This window comes from Dasypus novemcinctus, chromosome 6 (genome assembly GCF_030445035.2).
Source record: "Dasypus novemcinctus isolate mDasNov1 chromosome 6, mDasNov1.1.hap2, whole genome shotgun sequence".
Lineage (NCBI taxonomy): Eukaryota > Metazoa > Chordata > Mammalia > Cingulata > Dasypodidae > Dasypus > Dasypus novemcinctus.
The window spans coordinates 48691041-48707901 of NC_080678.1; the positions used below are offsets into that span (position 1 = coordinate 48691041).

The 16861-nt window shown below is 36.1% G+C and overlaps 1 protein-coding gene across 1 annotated transcript in view; it reads left to right on the top strand.

The window, feature by feature from the left end:
• The window catches only part of MARCHF5 (membrane associated ring-CH-type finger 5), a 64794-nt gene extending 49506 nt beyond the window's left edge, over nucleotides 1-15288 (top strand). The window contains exons 3-6 of the mRNA XM_004449998.5: nucleotides 1941-2071; nucleotides 10621-10804; nucleotides 10961-11127; nucleotides 11957-15288. Of these exons, the coding sequence (XP_004450055.1) occupies nucleotides 1941-2071; nucleotides 10621-10804; nucleotides 10961-11127; nucleotides 11957-12073 (599 nt within the window). The 3' untranslated portion in view covers nucleotides 12074-15288. The remainder of the gene's footprint in view (nucleotides 1-1940; nucleotides 2072-10620; nucleotides 10805-10960; nucleotides 11128-11956) is intronic.
• Nucleotides 15289-16861: the final 1573 nt, after the last annotated feature.

A 16861-nucleotide genomic window follows, 5' to 3' on the forward strand; every position in this document is an offset into this window, starting at 1 on the left:
AAGATGACACAACAAAAAGAAACACAGATTCCCGTGCCGCTGACAACAACAGAAGCGGACAAAGAACACGCAGCAAATGGACACAGAGAACAGACAGCTGGGGTGGAGGGGGGGAAGAGGAGAGAAATAAAATAAATAAATCTTTTTTTTAAAAAGTGATAATCATGGTTACTTTTTTCTTTTCTTTTCTTTTTTTTTTTTTTTGAGGTCCCGGGGCTGGGGTTTGAACCCAGGACCTCATGTGGGAAGCAGGTGCTCAGCCACTGAGCCACATCCACTCTACAATGATGGTTACTTTTTAGGAATCATGTGTTGATTCAAATGATCAGTTACTTTTTTAGGAATTATACTAATCCTTGGAGAAGGGATGAGGTCTAGTGTACAAGGGAAGAGTTAACTTCAGATAGGTAAGATATTGATAGGTGGGTACATGTGCTGGCAGGAATCTTTAAATGTTCACTACTCTGGTTAAGGAGTTGCAACAGAGAGTATGAAGGTTGAAATGCTGGCTTTTATATACCTGTGGTTACAGTTCTTTAAAAGTTTCTAGTACCAACATTTGAGGGATCTCTGGCGACTCACTAAGATGACTTTTATTGTGCCTTATGAGGGGGTTATGATAATGTTGCATGTAGTGCCTCTGACATTGCACCTGGTATCATGTAGACACTCAGGAAATGCTGTTTGTGTTAGAGAATGTAGAGACAGTATGCACTGAAATTAACTAGGTTTACTTTTATGTCTTTGGTCTCAAGATATCTTAACCATAGTTTTTAATGATATGTAAGTTGGAGCTTAACAGTAAATATGCTACATTTAAGTCCTAGGTCCTTTGGCATCTCTCCTCATGTTCTTTCTATGCTACATTGTGGTCTCTTAATACAGTGACTTGGTTACTGTGCAGTGACTAGTGACATGAGTGACTCCACCTTTGGGGAGGTAGTTCTTTATCAGGGCTCCATAGATGGATGCCTTAGTCTTAAACATTTAATTATTTTATCATCATGTTGGTATGTTTATTTGTACAGTGAAAATAAATTGTTTTTGTGGGCGGCATCCTCCTTTAAGATTGTAAGTCCCCAGAAGATAGGTAATAAGTCTTTAATATAGGCTAAGAAAATGTCCCAAGTAATAGTAGTTTGTATATAGAAGATATTCAACTAATATGATTACTATAAATTAAGAGGTTAACACAGATATTCAGTACTTGCTTAAACAAGCCTTAGACCCTTCTGTTATCCTGGACTATTCTAGAACTAAACTATACTGAGCTTAATGACAGTTAGTAGAATACCTCCAAATATAGCTATTCCACGGAAAAGTTGTTGCCAGATTTCAGAGTAAGCATAATGGCAAAAGCATGATTGGCACAGCTATTGGAATGCCATAAAAACTGGCATCATGATCATAAAAACAAGTTTGTTAGAGAATAAATTAAAATAAATTGACTTTGTATAGCTATAAGAAAATAGCCTTAGTTACCTTTCCACATTATACCAAGGAAGTAATTAAGTCAGAGAAATGATACTCTCACCAAGTGCTAAAGAATCTTATTGTTGCCAGGAAGTGTTCAGGAAGAGTAAATCAGAATGGCTATTTCACTGTGCAGTATTCAGTGTGACTAAGAGATGGAAGTATAAAGACATTTCCTTCATAAGAAGCAGCTGTACTTGAGTTTCTTATCTTAGGTTCAGTTATAGAGATAAAATTTTAAAGGTGCCATTTGCTAAAATTTAAGAGGTAAAAAACTTCATACAAATGACAGAGACTTTCTAAATCTATTCAAATCTGGTTTCCTATCATATTTATAATAATTATTTCTAAAGCATCATAACATCTGACTTCATAAAAGTGTTTTACATCTATAGAAAATAATGAACAATTTATTTGTAAAAAGTCCACTTTGTGTTGAAACTTTACTTCTTTTCTTTATATTATAGGTCCAGTTGTTTACGTCTTGGATCTTGCAGATAGACTGATCTCAAAAGCCTGTCCATTTGCTGCAGCGGGAATAATGGTTGGCTCTATCTATTGGACAGCTGTGACTTATGGAGCAGTCACAGTGATGCAGGTTCATCATTTATTCAGTGATATTACTTTTTTTTTTTTTTTTTAATTAGAAATTGTTTACAAAACAATCCTGCATAAAATACAAGATTCCCATGTACCACCCTGTCCCAAACACCTTGCCCTGGTATGGAACATTTCTCTACCATTGATGGTAGCACTTTTAAAAATTATTATTTTTTATACTTTTTTTTTTTAACAGTATTTACCTTTGTTACATTTGATGAAAAATTAAAACAGTTCTATCATCCATTATTTACATTAAATGTATGTTTTCCCATATACCATCCTATTATCACCACCTTATATGACACATATTAGTATCATACATTTGTTATAATTCATGAAAGAACTTTTTTTCTTTTTTTTTAATTAAAGGCAGTACCAGAGATTGAACCCAGGACCTCATACATGGGAAGCAAACACTAAACCACTGAGCCATACCCACTCCCCAGAACCATTTTTATACTTGTATTAGTAACTATAGTCCTTCCTCTGCAGTAGGGTTCACTGTGTTGTACAGTTCTGTTTTAACTTTGAGTTTTTATTTCTGATAACATATACATCCTAAAGTTTCCTTTTTTAAGCACATTCACCTGTACAGTTTGCTGTTGATTATACTCAAAATAATGTGCTCCAGTGATAATACTTTTGATGGGAAGATCTGTTAAATAGACTTTTGTTAGGAGTTTTTTTCTCTTTGTTTAATAGATAATAACACCCTAATAACACATGGCTTAAAAATAAGAAAATATGTAAAAAGGCTAGCCAGTGGGAGCTGGAGTGGCTCCGTGGTTGAGTGCGAGCTTCCCACATACAGGGTCTGGGATTCAATCCCTGGCCCTGGTACCTTTTTTTTTTTTTAAGCTATCCAGTGAAAAGTATACCTGTCACTCTTTTCCTTCATTTGCCCAGATTCCCTTTTCCCCAGTAACTACTGTTAATTTCATGTATATTTTTCCAGACACTCCTTCTGTAAATATTTCTTTATGCAAAAACAAATATTCCCACACACACACTTTTTTTTTCCCATCTCAAAAGAAAGCATATCATAGCTGCATCCTTCTTTTAAAATAAGTAGTGGCTCCTCGCATCTTCTCATATAAGACCTCAGAAACCATTCTCATTCTTTTCTATAGCTGCATATAGCATTCTCTATATGGAAATAGGACACTTTACTAACAGTTGTTTGTTGATGGACAGTTAGTTGTTTCTAGTCGTCTGCCTTTACAAACAATACTACAAAAAGTAACTGTTGGTAAAGATTAGCGATACCTAAATTTTAAGATTCAGTCGCAGGCCCTTAAGAGAACATTTCTCTCTGTATACCTCTTCCTTAAAGATTTTCATCTCTTTGCTTTTGTGTTCTGTTCTTTGTCATTTCTTTCCCCAAATTCAGGCCTGCACTTCCAGTTTTGACATGTCTTGAATGACCTCTTATGACTTGACATACAACATTAATGAAATCAAACTTGTCTTTTCCTCAATTTGAATGCAAAATATATCTTCCATTTTAATTTCTCTGTATCTTTTATTCCTACTATTATTTTTCTATTCTATTTGCAGCCTAGATTCTTAGGGTTACCTTCACCTCCTTGTACTTCATAGACCTATATTGAATCTACTGATCAAGTACAAGCAGTTTTTCCATTTTAATATGTTTTGCATCTGTGACTTCCTTTTCTCAGTCTTTACCACCTGGTATCTTCTTGTCGCCCTCCCATAATCTCTGAATGGCTAAAAGGGCCTCTTGATTGGTTCCTCTCACTTCATTCTTCTCTACCAATCCACCCTTAAGTTAACTCTTCCTAAAATAATAACTTAGCACCTTATTCCCCATCTCCATTGCAATAAGTAGTGTTTGTTGTTGTTTTTTTTTTAAATTTCTCTCCCCTCCCGCCCCCGTCTGCTCTCTGTGTCCATTCATTGTGTCTTCTTCAGTGACTGCTGCTTCTATCCTTATCAGCGGCACCGGGAATCTGTTTATTTTTGTTGTGTCATCTTGTGTCAGCTCTCCGTGTGTGCGGCACCATTCTTGAACAGGCTGCACTTTCTTTTGCACTGGGTGGCTCTCCTTACGGGGTGCACTCCTTGTGCGCATCAGCACCACGAATGGGCCAGCTCCACACCCGTCAAGGAGGCCCGGGGTTTGAACCAAGGACCTCCCATGTGGTAGACAGACGCCGTATCTAGTGGGCCGAGTCCGCTTCCCTGTAAGTAGTGGTTTTTAAGAGTAGCCCCTAGTTGGTTGTTAATTGTTTTATAATAGCTAAATAATAGTTAGCACACTTAAGTTCATAGATGATGTATTTTGCTTCTCTTTAATATGAGTATGAATAGAAGAAAAGGGTATGGAAGGATTTATCTAATATCCTAAAAATTGTATATCATCTATCTGTGCCAGAGTCTATAGTGAGCAGCCTTTATAATTGCCCCATTAATAGTCATGGTTAGACAAAGTATTGTGAAGTTCTTCTTCAAAAAATGTTGAGGACAACCAGAAAAATATGGACATAGTCACTGGAAGGAATCACAAATAGTAAAACATCATTTGTCGTGAGTGTTGTGAAAAAAAATAGAAACACTTTACCTGATTTGAGATTCAGGTTCCTCTACAATCTTGCTACTTTGAGGCCTTATTGAGCTGTCTTCTCCAACTCCATCTTTATATTAGTCTTTAACCCCTATTGGTTTATGTCACTCTCTCTACCTCATATCTGCCTTCCAGTCCCCTGTCTACTGAATCAAATCTAAACTCTCCTTCCAGGCTTAGTTCAGCTACTTTTTCTTCATGAAACTTACCAGGCAACTTCTGCCCATTGTATTTCTTCTTCCTCTGCATTCATGATTGTTTTTGTTTTGTTTTATTTGTTTATGTGTCGGGGTTTTTTATTTGTTTGTTTTGAGGTGCCTGGGGCCAGGTATTGAACCCAGGACCTCATATATGGGGTAGCTGGCACTCAACCACTGAGCCATGTAGGCTTCTCTGAGTTGGGTTTTATTGTTTGTTTTGCTTGTTGTTTGTTTTTATTTGTTTCAGGAGGCACCGGAACTGAACCCGGGACCTCCCGTGTGGTAGGCAAGTGCTCAACTGCTTGAGCCACATCCACTCCCTTCATGATTGTTCTTATTCTTCATTTGACAGCTAATCTTGTGTTGACCAGGTGACATTTCTTGTATAGATTACCTAAGCTATTAAACTTTTCCTGTAACTAGGCCTTAATTTTCCTACAAGAAGATAATTTCTTTGAAAGCAGAATCTGTCTCATATTTCTCTATTCCCTGTTACAGCTACAGCACCTATACAGAGGCTAACACATAAAAGGTTTTACAGATACTGATTTTTTTAATGTGACAAGTTCTATCAGGTACTAAACAGATTTGTTTAACTGATTTTATTTTTAAATTTATTAATTTATTAAGTTAATTAGCAATAATTTATTAAATTCCAATAATGAGTTTCAGTATATATTATATCAGAAAAATTGCAGACAATTCACAAAGACTGGCAGACATGAGACCTGTAGCAGAAGATACTGTATGTTATTTACTGTACAGATACATTTTAAAGATGTTTAGGTTGGTGTTTTTTTCTTCCTTTGGAGAGTGGGTTCAGAGAAGGAAACTGAGACCCTCTAGGATTGATTTCTCAAGACTGAATGGACTATAAGTGGGGTGGCTCTTTGAGCAAAGGTTTTTAGGCTAGATCAGTCTTTAAAAGAAATATTAAAGATAATGGGCACTTTAAGGAGGAACCAATTAGGGTATATTGGTTGCACCTTCCAAAAAAGTGGTATACCAGCTTTTTCTGGCATTTTGAACCATACTGGTGTGATTCATTCAAAAAGTACCAGGAAAGTGGAAGATCATTTAAACTTACCAAACCAGGCAGTTGAGCTGACCCTTGGAGGAAATAATGAATTTGAATTGGTAAAGGCTGGGAATTGACAGAAACAAGGAGCTGTGAATGAACATATGTTTAATGATGACAATAATGAAGAAAACCTAAAATTCTTAAATTAAGATAGTACATGTATTGTTTGTTACCATTTAGAAATCACCTTCACATGTACTGTCTCACATGAAATTTTTTCTTTTTTTTTTTTTTTTTAATAACCCAGAAATGAGAGGGGTTAACTGTGACAATAGATAAGGGCTATTGGGTGATTTAAGAGTATCAGGAAGACTTTTACCTGCCTGAGGAAATTTAATAGGGTATGTGCATTGTTTCTTTTTTTTTTTTATCTTAAACTTTAGATTTATAAATGTTACATTAAAAACATAGGGGATGGGGCATATGGGAATCCCTTATATATGTTTATGTAACATTTTATATAATCTAAGTATCTTGAAAATAAATAAAAATTGTATTTAAAAAATAATATAGGGGATTCCCATATGCCCCACTTTCTCCCCCTCCCACACTTTCCCACATTAGCAACATCCTTCATTAGAGTGGTATATTTGTTACAAATGATGAACACATATTGAGGCATTGCCACTAACCATGGATTATAGTTTACATTATAGTTTATACCCTGTCCCTTACAGTTTTGTAAGTTATGTCAAAATATATAATGGCCTGTATCCATCATTGCAACATCATGCAGGACAAATCCAGTGTCCCGAAAATGCCCTCATATAACATCTATTTTCCCCTCTTCCTCCCCACACAATCTTGGTGGCCACTGTCTTTATATCAATGATACAAGTTTTTCCATTGCTAGAATAACAATAAGTCTATAGTAATATAATAGTAAGTCTACTTGAATCCATTGTTCATTCCCCAGTCTTGAGGATTTGGGGATGGTGATGCCCACTCTGCCTCTAATTGAGAGGGGGCTTAGATCCCATGGAACAAATGGATGGAACTATCTTGCTTGCAGTTGTAGACTCTCTCTGTTCCTTGGGATGGGTGTTGTCCATCATCATCACCTTGTTAGTTGTCCTGGATGAATCCAGTGAACTAGAGAGTCAGTGTTACAACTCTGCTGAGATTCAGGGCCCAACTGGCACATGGAAGAGCCAAAGATTTAAGTCTCTTGAACATATACCTATCAAGTATAGCACTAACTATAGGTTCAAATAGAAGGGGCAGAAGAGCCATGTGTAGGGAAACCACAACTGAGTCCAACTCTGTCACACAGGGGAGGATAAATTCCAAGACAAGGCTCACTGGCAGGGTGCCAAACTGTACTTTTTCTTCTGTTCTCTGACTATTCTGGATCTCAAGCAAATAAAATAAGGAAGGAGAAACACCTTCTTGCCCTCATTTATTTCCTTTCCCTCTCCATCGACCAGATTCTTAGGTTCAATGCTTGCTAATTGTGGGGAACTTGAATGGAACCCTCCACTTATATTTTTATTGAACGTCAACATGACAGCTAACTCTCCCCCACCCCTCACACTGGGTTGAACACCTTTTAAGCATTGATGAATTTAATCCTTGTAACATTCTTATGATATAGATACTATTAATTATTCCTAGTTTACAGGTTTAGCGATTTTTACATGTCTAGTGCCACATAGCTACAAAGAAGCATTAGACTGCTGACTCTAATCTACGGCTCCTTGAATGAGACCTCATCCCAGACGTGGCTGAAACATTTTATCCTGGAACAGTAGAACTTTATATGAAGCCTAGTTCCCACTTTTGCCCCTAGTGTAAAGACAACCCCCATAAGCATTGTCCATTCTTAATTACAGGTTACTTAATTACCCTTAATTCTCACTAAGGAAACCTTTTAGTTCATCACTATTCCATCCTCCCATTTAAAAGTAGGGTTCTGATACCCAGTGCTTAAAAAGATCAGGCCTTAATTAAAACTTTTAGCCTTTCCGCAGCAGTGAACTACAAGCCTAGGTGGGTGTGATGATCTAGCTTTTAGCTTTTCCACAGGAAAAAAAATACTTTTTCTAAACCTCTATAATTCTGTAGGCATTTATTTATACATGTATATCAAATTCATAGAGAAGGCATTCTGTAGTTCCTATATCTCACCCCAAAATTTAAGTCTTAAGAATGATCTTGTTAAATCTTGGAGCATAAAACCAGAAGTGTCCATGATTACACATAAGGTTCACTGGTTTTGTACTGACCTAAGTTAAGTCAAGCCCATTGCTTAATTCAGCTTTTATTTACTGCCTCTGAGTATGAGTGTGGTAGCAGATGTTATACTACAGATGTTTTACTACTTTCTTTCCTTCATAATATATATATTTACACATTTGTTGGATTTGTCTTTTACCCCCAAAAGATGTCTTTTTTCCCCAACATACAGGTCTGTATACTGGCATGTAATCAGTACTTGAATGAATGAATGAATGAATGAATGAATGAATGATTGAATGGTGAGCCTCATCCCACTTCTTACTTATGTGACACAGGCATCTGTCTCCATTTTAGCCATAACAAGTGAGACAGGGTACCTTTTTGCTCACTCTTTGCTGTATTTCATTTTCATTTCCTTATTCTTAGACATCTGGTTGTAAGATTTTTCTGCTACCCATGAGGAACAAATTTTCCCTTGCTGTGTAATCCATACCTGAATATTCATTCATACCTGACTATTCTAACTGCCCTTCCCCCCAGATAAAACACATGATCTGACCATGGAATTCTTCAAATTTCTGAATTTATTTGCTAGCAGTTTGTGAATATTTAAATCACAATTAGTTAACACTTTAATGTGATCATTATATTGAAAATGTAAAATGATGTAAGAATGGAGTATTCTTATAAAGTATTATAGGTAAAACACAATCTATAGGCTAATCCATTTTTGCCACCCGTGTGGGATTAGGGTTTATGAAATACTAAGAACCAACAGACCATTTCACTTTAGGAAAACAGTCACCCTCCACATGCAAGATGTGAAGTTGCTTTCTGCCTAGAGTCACACAGGAATATCAGATACTGATACCATGGGTTTTTAACATTAGGAAGTGGCTAGACTGCAGTACTTTAAGGATGTAGTTTAGTTAGATACTTTTACCAAGAGCAAGTTTGGGGTATATCACTAGTTGAAATGTAAAGAGCAACCACTTAATTCCATTCCACATACTTTTTATCCCTTTATTAGAGAAGTTGTGGGCTTGTAGAACAATCATGCCTAAAATACAGGATTCCCATGTTCCACCCCCATTATAATATTCCACCCCCATTATAATATTCCACATTTTATAAAATATTTTTATCTGGATCGAGTCTGTTGCCTAGAGTTCCAATTTGCCCCAGTCATTCTCAGACTGATCTTGTTCCTTATCTCCTAGTATTACAACTAAAGAAATCTTTTGCTATAAACAAAGGACATCTTGGTTTTTTTTTGAAATATTGCATTTAGTTTTTTAATGAGATTGCTTTTCTGAGTATTTATCATCCCTGGCAGCTTTTAGTCTTCCCTCTTTTTTCCCTCCCTCCCTTCCCTTCCTTCCTTTTTCCTCTACCCCTGCAAGATACAAGGTCCTTTCTAGTCCTTCTTTCCTGGTCTATTTTTCAAGTGTGATTAGAAGAACTGCAGAGCCCTATATAATAGAAAACCTACAAAACCCACCTCACTATATGATACATGGGTGGGCTAAATGCACAAAACTGATAAAAATCTTCCCATGTCATAACTGCCAAGAAAAATACCTCAGAGAAACATGTTTAATTTGTAAACAGAGACTTGGCTAAAGGATGGTCATTTTTGACCTTTAAAAAAGAATTTCCAGAGAAATTAATCTAGTCAAAAGTAAGAAGCTCCTAGAGACTGAGAGAATGGAAATGTTTACAGAAGCATGAAGTCAAATTGATCAACAAGTGAAAAAGATTTGAGTGTTTGACAAGTATGGAGATTGGCAAATGCCAATTAGTCATGTCCCTTTTGCCCTCTGGAATCTAAATCAGCTGAAAAATAGCATCATTTTCCAGGTGGAGGTGGTGGAGGAGGAGGACTGTACTTGCTTCATTAGCCCATAGCCAGAGCACTTTAGAGTTCCTGGATTGGAGACAATTCCTGGGACCTATAAACTGTGAACCTCCTACTACAACCACCAAAATCTAGACCTTGGAATTGCACTTTGGGAAAGTTGGGTCTGTAGAGCAAACACTTAACCAGCTAGAAAGATTAACCCTATCCCACACACTCTTTAGTGAGGAAGAAGAGCCAGAAAGAAGTAAACTTTCAAACCATCTCTTAAAAACCATCCTGACCCTTGACTAGTTACTTTTAAAGGAAGAGTAGGAAAACAACTACTCTGCTAAAAGACAGTAAGACCTAGAATTAAGACCTAGTCTAACCTAAAGGAACCAGATATCCCCTGTTGAAAGGTAATTAATGTCGTTCAGTCATCTTTAAAACGTTTTTATTCCAATGTATATGAGATAGCCTGGGAGCTTCCCCTCCATGAATGAGAGACATTTCTTATAAATACCAGGACTGATAGCTGTCCAGCTTACCTTTACAACGTTTTTTTCTGTGTTCTTTTGAAATTTAGCATTACCTGTAAAATAAATTATGTTTAGAGCATTGGGTAAAGAAATTACTCTAGCAAATGCTTTCTTTTTCACAGGTTGTAGGTCATAAAGAAGGTTTGGATGTTATGGAAAGAGCTGATCCTTTATTCCTTTTAATTGGACTTCCTACTATTCCTGTCATGCTGATATTAGGCAAGATGATTCGCTGGGAAGACTACGTGCTTAGACTATGGCGTAAATACTCTAATAAACTACAAGTTTTGAACAGTATTTTTCCAGGTAAATCCCTGAATTGTCGTTGTAGTGTACATGTTAAATTGATCTTGTGGAAGAACCATGGCATGCTTTTTTTTTTAAAGAAATGTTTTAATTAGTATTTTTAGCTTTTCTGATTTATTAGGACTGATACATTGCTCTTTTTTTTTCCCCCTCTAGGGATTGGTTGTCCTGTTCCTCGAATTCCAGCTGAAGCTAATCCTTTAGCAGATCACGTCTCTGCTACTCGAATTTTGTGTGGTGCCCTTGTCTTTCCTACTATTGCGACTATAGTTGGTAAACTGATGTTCAGTAGTGTTAACTCTAATTTACAAAGGACAATCTTGGTAAGATGGCTTTAATACTAATTTTTCAAATAACATTGCAAAATAGTGAACTGTGTATTTGTTAAAGAACAGAACAACAGGGCCATTTAAATTTTCAGTCTGACTACTGTACCTTAAACCCTCTATTTGATCCCCACTGCTATCCAACAGCTTGAGAGGGAATAGAGAACAAAGGAGCCCCTGCAGCAGTTCTGGCCTTGCAGAACCAAGTTGTGGGTGAATTCTCCTTCTAGAATATGTGTGAATCATCATATCCATCCCCTTTGACAACAAGCTCAAACTGAAGAGTTTCTGCTCTAGGGTCAGACTGCTTGGTTCACATTCTATCTCAGATATTGCCTTATTCTGAAACCTAAGGAAATTTTTTTACTCTCTATGTCTATAGAATGGGGGCAGTAATGGTACTTACCAGAATTATTGCAAGGATTAAATGAGATAACTTATTTGAAGTCCTTACTGCACAGAGTAAGCATTCATATTACTTGCTCTCATTATTACTATTATTCCCATTTATTCTGTCTACTGGCATCTGTACTTAGTGCCCTGGTCCAGTTCTCTCTTCTAAATAAGAACGGATGTGTAGAGCTAAGTAGAAGGAAGATTACTCAAGTAGGATAACAGGGAAAGCTCATCTGTCTTCTCTTCCCTGTAGTGTGTCTCTCTCTGTCCCTGTCTCACCTCCTAGTAGAAAAGAGAACCAATTCATTTGTAGTCATCTGAATTAGTTTAGCATCAAAGCATATATATTTTATGATCAAAATAAAATTGTTTTTATATTACGTTTCTCTAAACCTGCATTATAAAAAACTCACTTTCCTTTTTATTTTAGGGTGGAATTGCTTTTGTTGCCATAAAAGGAGCATTTAAAGTTTACTTCAAACAGCAGCAATATTTACGTCAGGCACACCGCAAAATTCTAAATTATCCAGAGCAAGAAGAAGCATAAAACTGTGACTTCTAGTTGTTCTGCACTCTTCTCATCCGTATAAGTCTGTTGTGTTGTTCTGATTCTATCATTTATGCACAGTAGTGGAGACTTGTGATAAGCTGCTGCTCCTATATTTTTAAGAAATATAATAAAAGCACTTAGGGCAAGGGAAATCCTCTCAGTAATCATGGAACCTAAGGAGGTGATTTGTTTTAATTGTTTTGTATGTACTTCCTTTTTGGCAGTCATCTGACCTCTTATCTTAGTATGGTCTACCTGGATTTTGTTCTTATATTCTCCAGACAGAAATGTAAAGATCAAACTGTGCAAATATTAAAAGATGCACATGCCGTTTTATTCAAATGCCTCTTTTGTACATGTTCATTTTTCAGTGTTTTCTTAGAATAAGCAACTCAAAGAGAAGGACTCTTCTCAGAATAATTTGATTACCTGCTAAACAGGATTATATGTTACTATAAAGAAATGTAAATTAAATTAGTTCTAAATAAACAGCAAACCAAAATGTATGCATCCATTCAAATGATTATCTGAACAAATGAGTTCATGTTTCTCTTAATCCATATAATGACCTCCACAATGTCTACAGTGAAAATTCACAGGGCTTCCAGATCTCTTTTTCACTATTAAATTTTATTTATATAATGTGGATATTTTATAGTTCATAATGTAGTTTTGAGTCAAGCAATCTGAATTACATATAGAGAGGATGAGTGTGTCATTCATTAGGTCCTATCACTGAAGTAAAGTTTTTAAAATCCATATTTCTAGAAGAGCTGTCAGTTTATAATAGTTTGTTACACAGGAAGGTTTGCAAAGAATAATAGGTAATTTACTCTCCTCTTTCATTGATTCAGGTATTCAGATATTTGTTGAGTACCTCCTAGACTTGCCAGACACTGAGCTAAGTGCTGTGGGATATGATGGTGAACAAGACAGACTTGGTCCCTTTCTTACTGTTTCTAACTAGTTTCAGCAAATTGAAAACTAGCAGTGAGTAAACCAAGGAGAGGCCTTGAGCTCTTTTTCTTTATACCAGTCAGTGGCAAGATAATTGTGAAAACAAAAATCTTGGATAAATATTGAGGTCATCTTTTTGGGCTTTAGCTAATTTATTATGGAAAACCAGTACTGATGTTTCTAGACTTTAATTGCTTGTCATGTTGATGAGGCAAGCACCTTAATGATCACTGTTTAACCAGTTTTGTATTCATTTTTCAAAAGCAATTATTTATTTTAAGCCATTTCAATAAAAAGTGGCCATTTTAGTGTTCAGAAGTCTGAATGGTCTTGTGATTAATTATTTTCATTAATTAAAAAGATTTTAAATGATAATTCCAAAACTGTTATTTATTTTTATTTTCTTGCCCACAGTTTGTAATGCATGACAATAGTAAATGTTTCCCCCTTATTGATAAGTGGCCACTTCTCTTTAGGAGTGTAGTGGATATAGGTTGATGTATTTAGATTGCAGTAATGTATGTCAATTTTAGTAATTAAAGACTAGTACCTTTCTATAGTATGAATGTCTTAATTTTGAGTTAAGATATATGGCGTTTATGTGACTGGTTTCAAACATTATGGTTAGAATTATTTGGAGGTGGGGGGGAAGAGTTGACTGACAATGAGCCTTATTAAGAGCACTACTGCATCTAAACCCCCTCTCAGAAACAGATGGGCATCACCATCCCATAATCCTCAAGATTGGGGAATGAACAGTGGACTAAAGTAGATTATTATTATTCTAGCAATGAAAGAACTCTTATTGATGTAAAGGCAGAGGCCACCAGAAGTTCTAAGGGACCGGAGAGGGAAGAATTGTTGTGGTATGTGGGCATTTTGGGACATTGGATTTGTCCTGCATGACATTGCAGTCATGGATACAGACCATTGTATATTTTGTCATAACTCACAAAATTGTGCTGGACAGAGTGTAAACTATAATGTAAACTATAGACCATGTTAGTAGCAGTGCTTCAATACATGTTCATCAATTGTAACAAATGTACCACACTAATGAAGGATGTTGTTAATATGGGAAAGTGTGGGAGGGGCAGCAAGTGGGGCATATGTGAATCCCTTATATTTTTAATGTAACATGTATGTAATCTAAAGCTTCTTTAAGAAATAACACTGCTGCAATTCTGAAGGGGAAATATAAATTTTATGATATATAATAACTTAGATTATATAGCTATAATTGTAAACTATATTGGTTTATCTTTTTAATTTTCAGTATGAAAAAACGTATTAAATAGAAACTTCCTACATAGTTTTGTTACATAGAACAGCTTTAGGCAGCCAGCCTTTACTAAGTTAGATAAGCACACAGTTCCCCACTTAGTACTCTAATGCCAAAATGAGGGAGTAGCTGCTTGGGTTTGTTGGCATCAGGGCTTGTGAGAACCAGGGAGACATCTCTCATTCTTTTGGGGGAGGTGTTCTAGGATTGTGGGGAGGGAACTGTCTGCCTGGGCACCAGAGTGGCCTTTAGCCCTGGAATTGAACACTTTTAAATCTAAAAAGCTTTAGATGCACCACTATGAATCAATGAGAAAGCATGAGCCAATTAAGAGTTGAGTGAATCTGGGTTCATATCCTCTTATTTTTATTAACTATATGTCCTTGGCCAAGTTACTTTCTCTCACCTATTTTCTTCATCTCTGAAATGCAAGTCATACTTAGAAGACTGTTTCCAGGATTAACTGAGAAATATAAGGAAGACAGAGGCACTTTAGGTTTGAAATAGCCCCTACAGAGCAATATTTGTTTCCTAGTTGCTAAATTGTCTCTCTTTCCACTCTAGGAAAAGGGAATGAAAGAGGTAAAAGACATTAGGAGACAAATTAAAGGAATGATGTAGACTTTGGGATGAGTGGATTTATTTTGTGTTTTCCAGTTTATTTTCATGTTTGTGTACTGTGTTATTTCTAGAAACTTTAATGTTTTAAACCTCTTTCACAGAATTCAGTGACAACTAGTAAAATCCTGTTCTTTGCACAATTTAATTTATCTCTCCAAAGTGGCAGAAAATATTGTTCATCATTACATGATTATCAAATGACTGTGAAAAATATATAATTAAACTTGGTGACTTAATTTGTCACTACCTTGCTAACTGTGCTGTAATTTTTTTTAACATCTTGTTTTTAATATAACAGACTATTCTCAATATTGGCTGGATTAGGTTGAATAAAGAATTTTTATGTTCTCTAGATGTAGTTTGTCTGTTAAACAACTACTAAAATATAAGTTAATTCTGTGCCTGCATAATTCTTTCTAAATCATAGTTATCAAGAAACTAGAGGTTTTTCTTTTAGAAAAAGTAATCTCAGTAGGGATTTTTTTCTTGATTTTATAAGCAAGCTAGCTTAAATTCCATGTTCTAATGATTAAAATGTATCTCCTTGCCCACTCTCAGAGCCACTTTGAGTATGATTAGACAAGCAACTAATCCTTATTCCAGGATTAGTGGGTAGTCTCATGTCACAGTATCTCAAGGTATATTAAAGTTAGTTGGGAATATTTTTTTAAATTCCTTTACTCTGAGATACTAGGAACTTAAATTTGTGAAGTAGATGATTAGAATCTTCTAGAAGGAATAAATCAAAGTCCCTCCCATCCATGGGGTTGTATTGGTTCAAGGTCATTTCATTACCTCCATCTTGGAGACAGGCTAGCAAAGGAGAAACACCATGGAGTTGGACAGTCCTGGCTTCATATTCTATCTCAGATACTTAAATTTATTGTAGGTGAAGTCACTTTACCTGTCTGACCACTAAAATGAAGAATTTGAAACCTGTCTCTTGGTTATAATGAGAATTAAGTGAGGTAACATTCTAGGACAGAGTTGGATATAAAGAGAAACTAAGTAAATCTGTGTCAATTTATGTGCATAGTAGACAGTTGTTGTCTGTAACCTTGGAACACTGGGATATCAGGATTGCCTCTTTCCTGCTCTACCTGCCACCCCACCCTCACATTAGAAACAGTGTTGCACAGTGTCTTATGTTTAATTGCCTTCCTGGAGCAAAGATCCTGAGCAAGGAGGAAGGTGTTTGCAGAAACTTTTGAGTGAGCCACAGAGGCTAGGCTATTGCACTAGTCAACCCTGTGTGGATTCAAGCATCTTTAATTTGCTGGTCATGCAAAGGTTACGGTGGGTCAATAAACACAGATACTACTTTAGTAGATGTTTATTGAACATCATTTATGAGCCTGGCACTATGATAAGTTGTGGGGTAGAATGGTGAATAAGCCTGCTGTAATATGTTTAGAATCTTAAAAGTGCAAAACAATTGACCTTAGTCTGGTTATGATGTTACTGCCACCACAACAATGTAAGCTCTTTAATGGTGGGGATTTTTTTTTACTTTTACTTACTACTTGATCCTAGCACTGCAATACACCCAGCACATGGCAGGGGAACAATAAATATGTCATGAACCTGGAAAAATATTTAAGATCAAAATATCTTAATGCTAGTTCTTACCTCTTATGAAAAGGTAAGCACAGTTAACTTTTTTTCTATTTTTTGCAATAAAGAAGTTGTTAAAAGGTGTAAAACCTCTGTCAGGTCATTGCAAATGTGAAGCTGTTCTAAGAAGGCACTTGCCTCAATAAAGTTTCTCAACAACTGAAGCCAGCTTGAACATCAAGCAAATGGTTTGGTAATGGTTAAACAGATATGGCTTAAGCAACTGGGCTCCTGTCTACCATATAGGAGGTCCAGGGTTCAATATCCAGGGTCTCCTGGTGAAGGCAAGCTGGCCCACTTGGAGTGCCAGC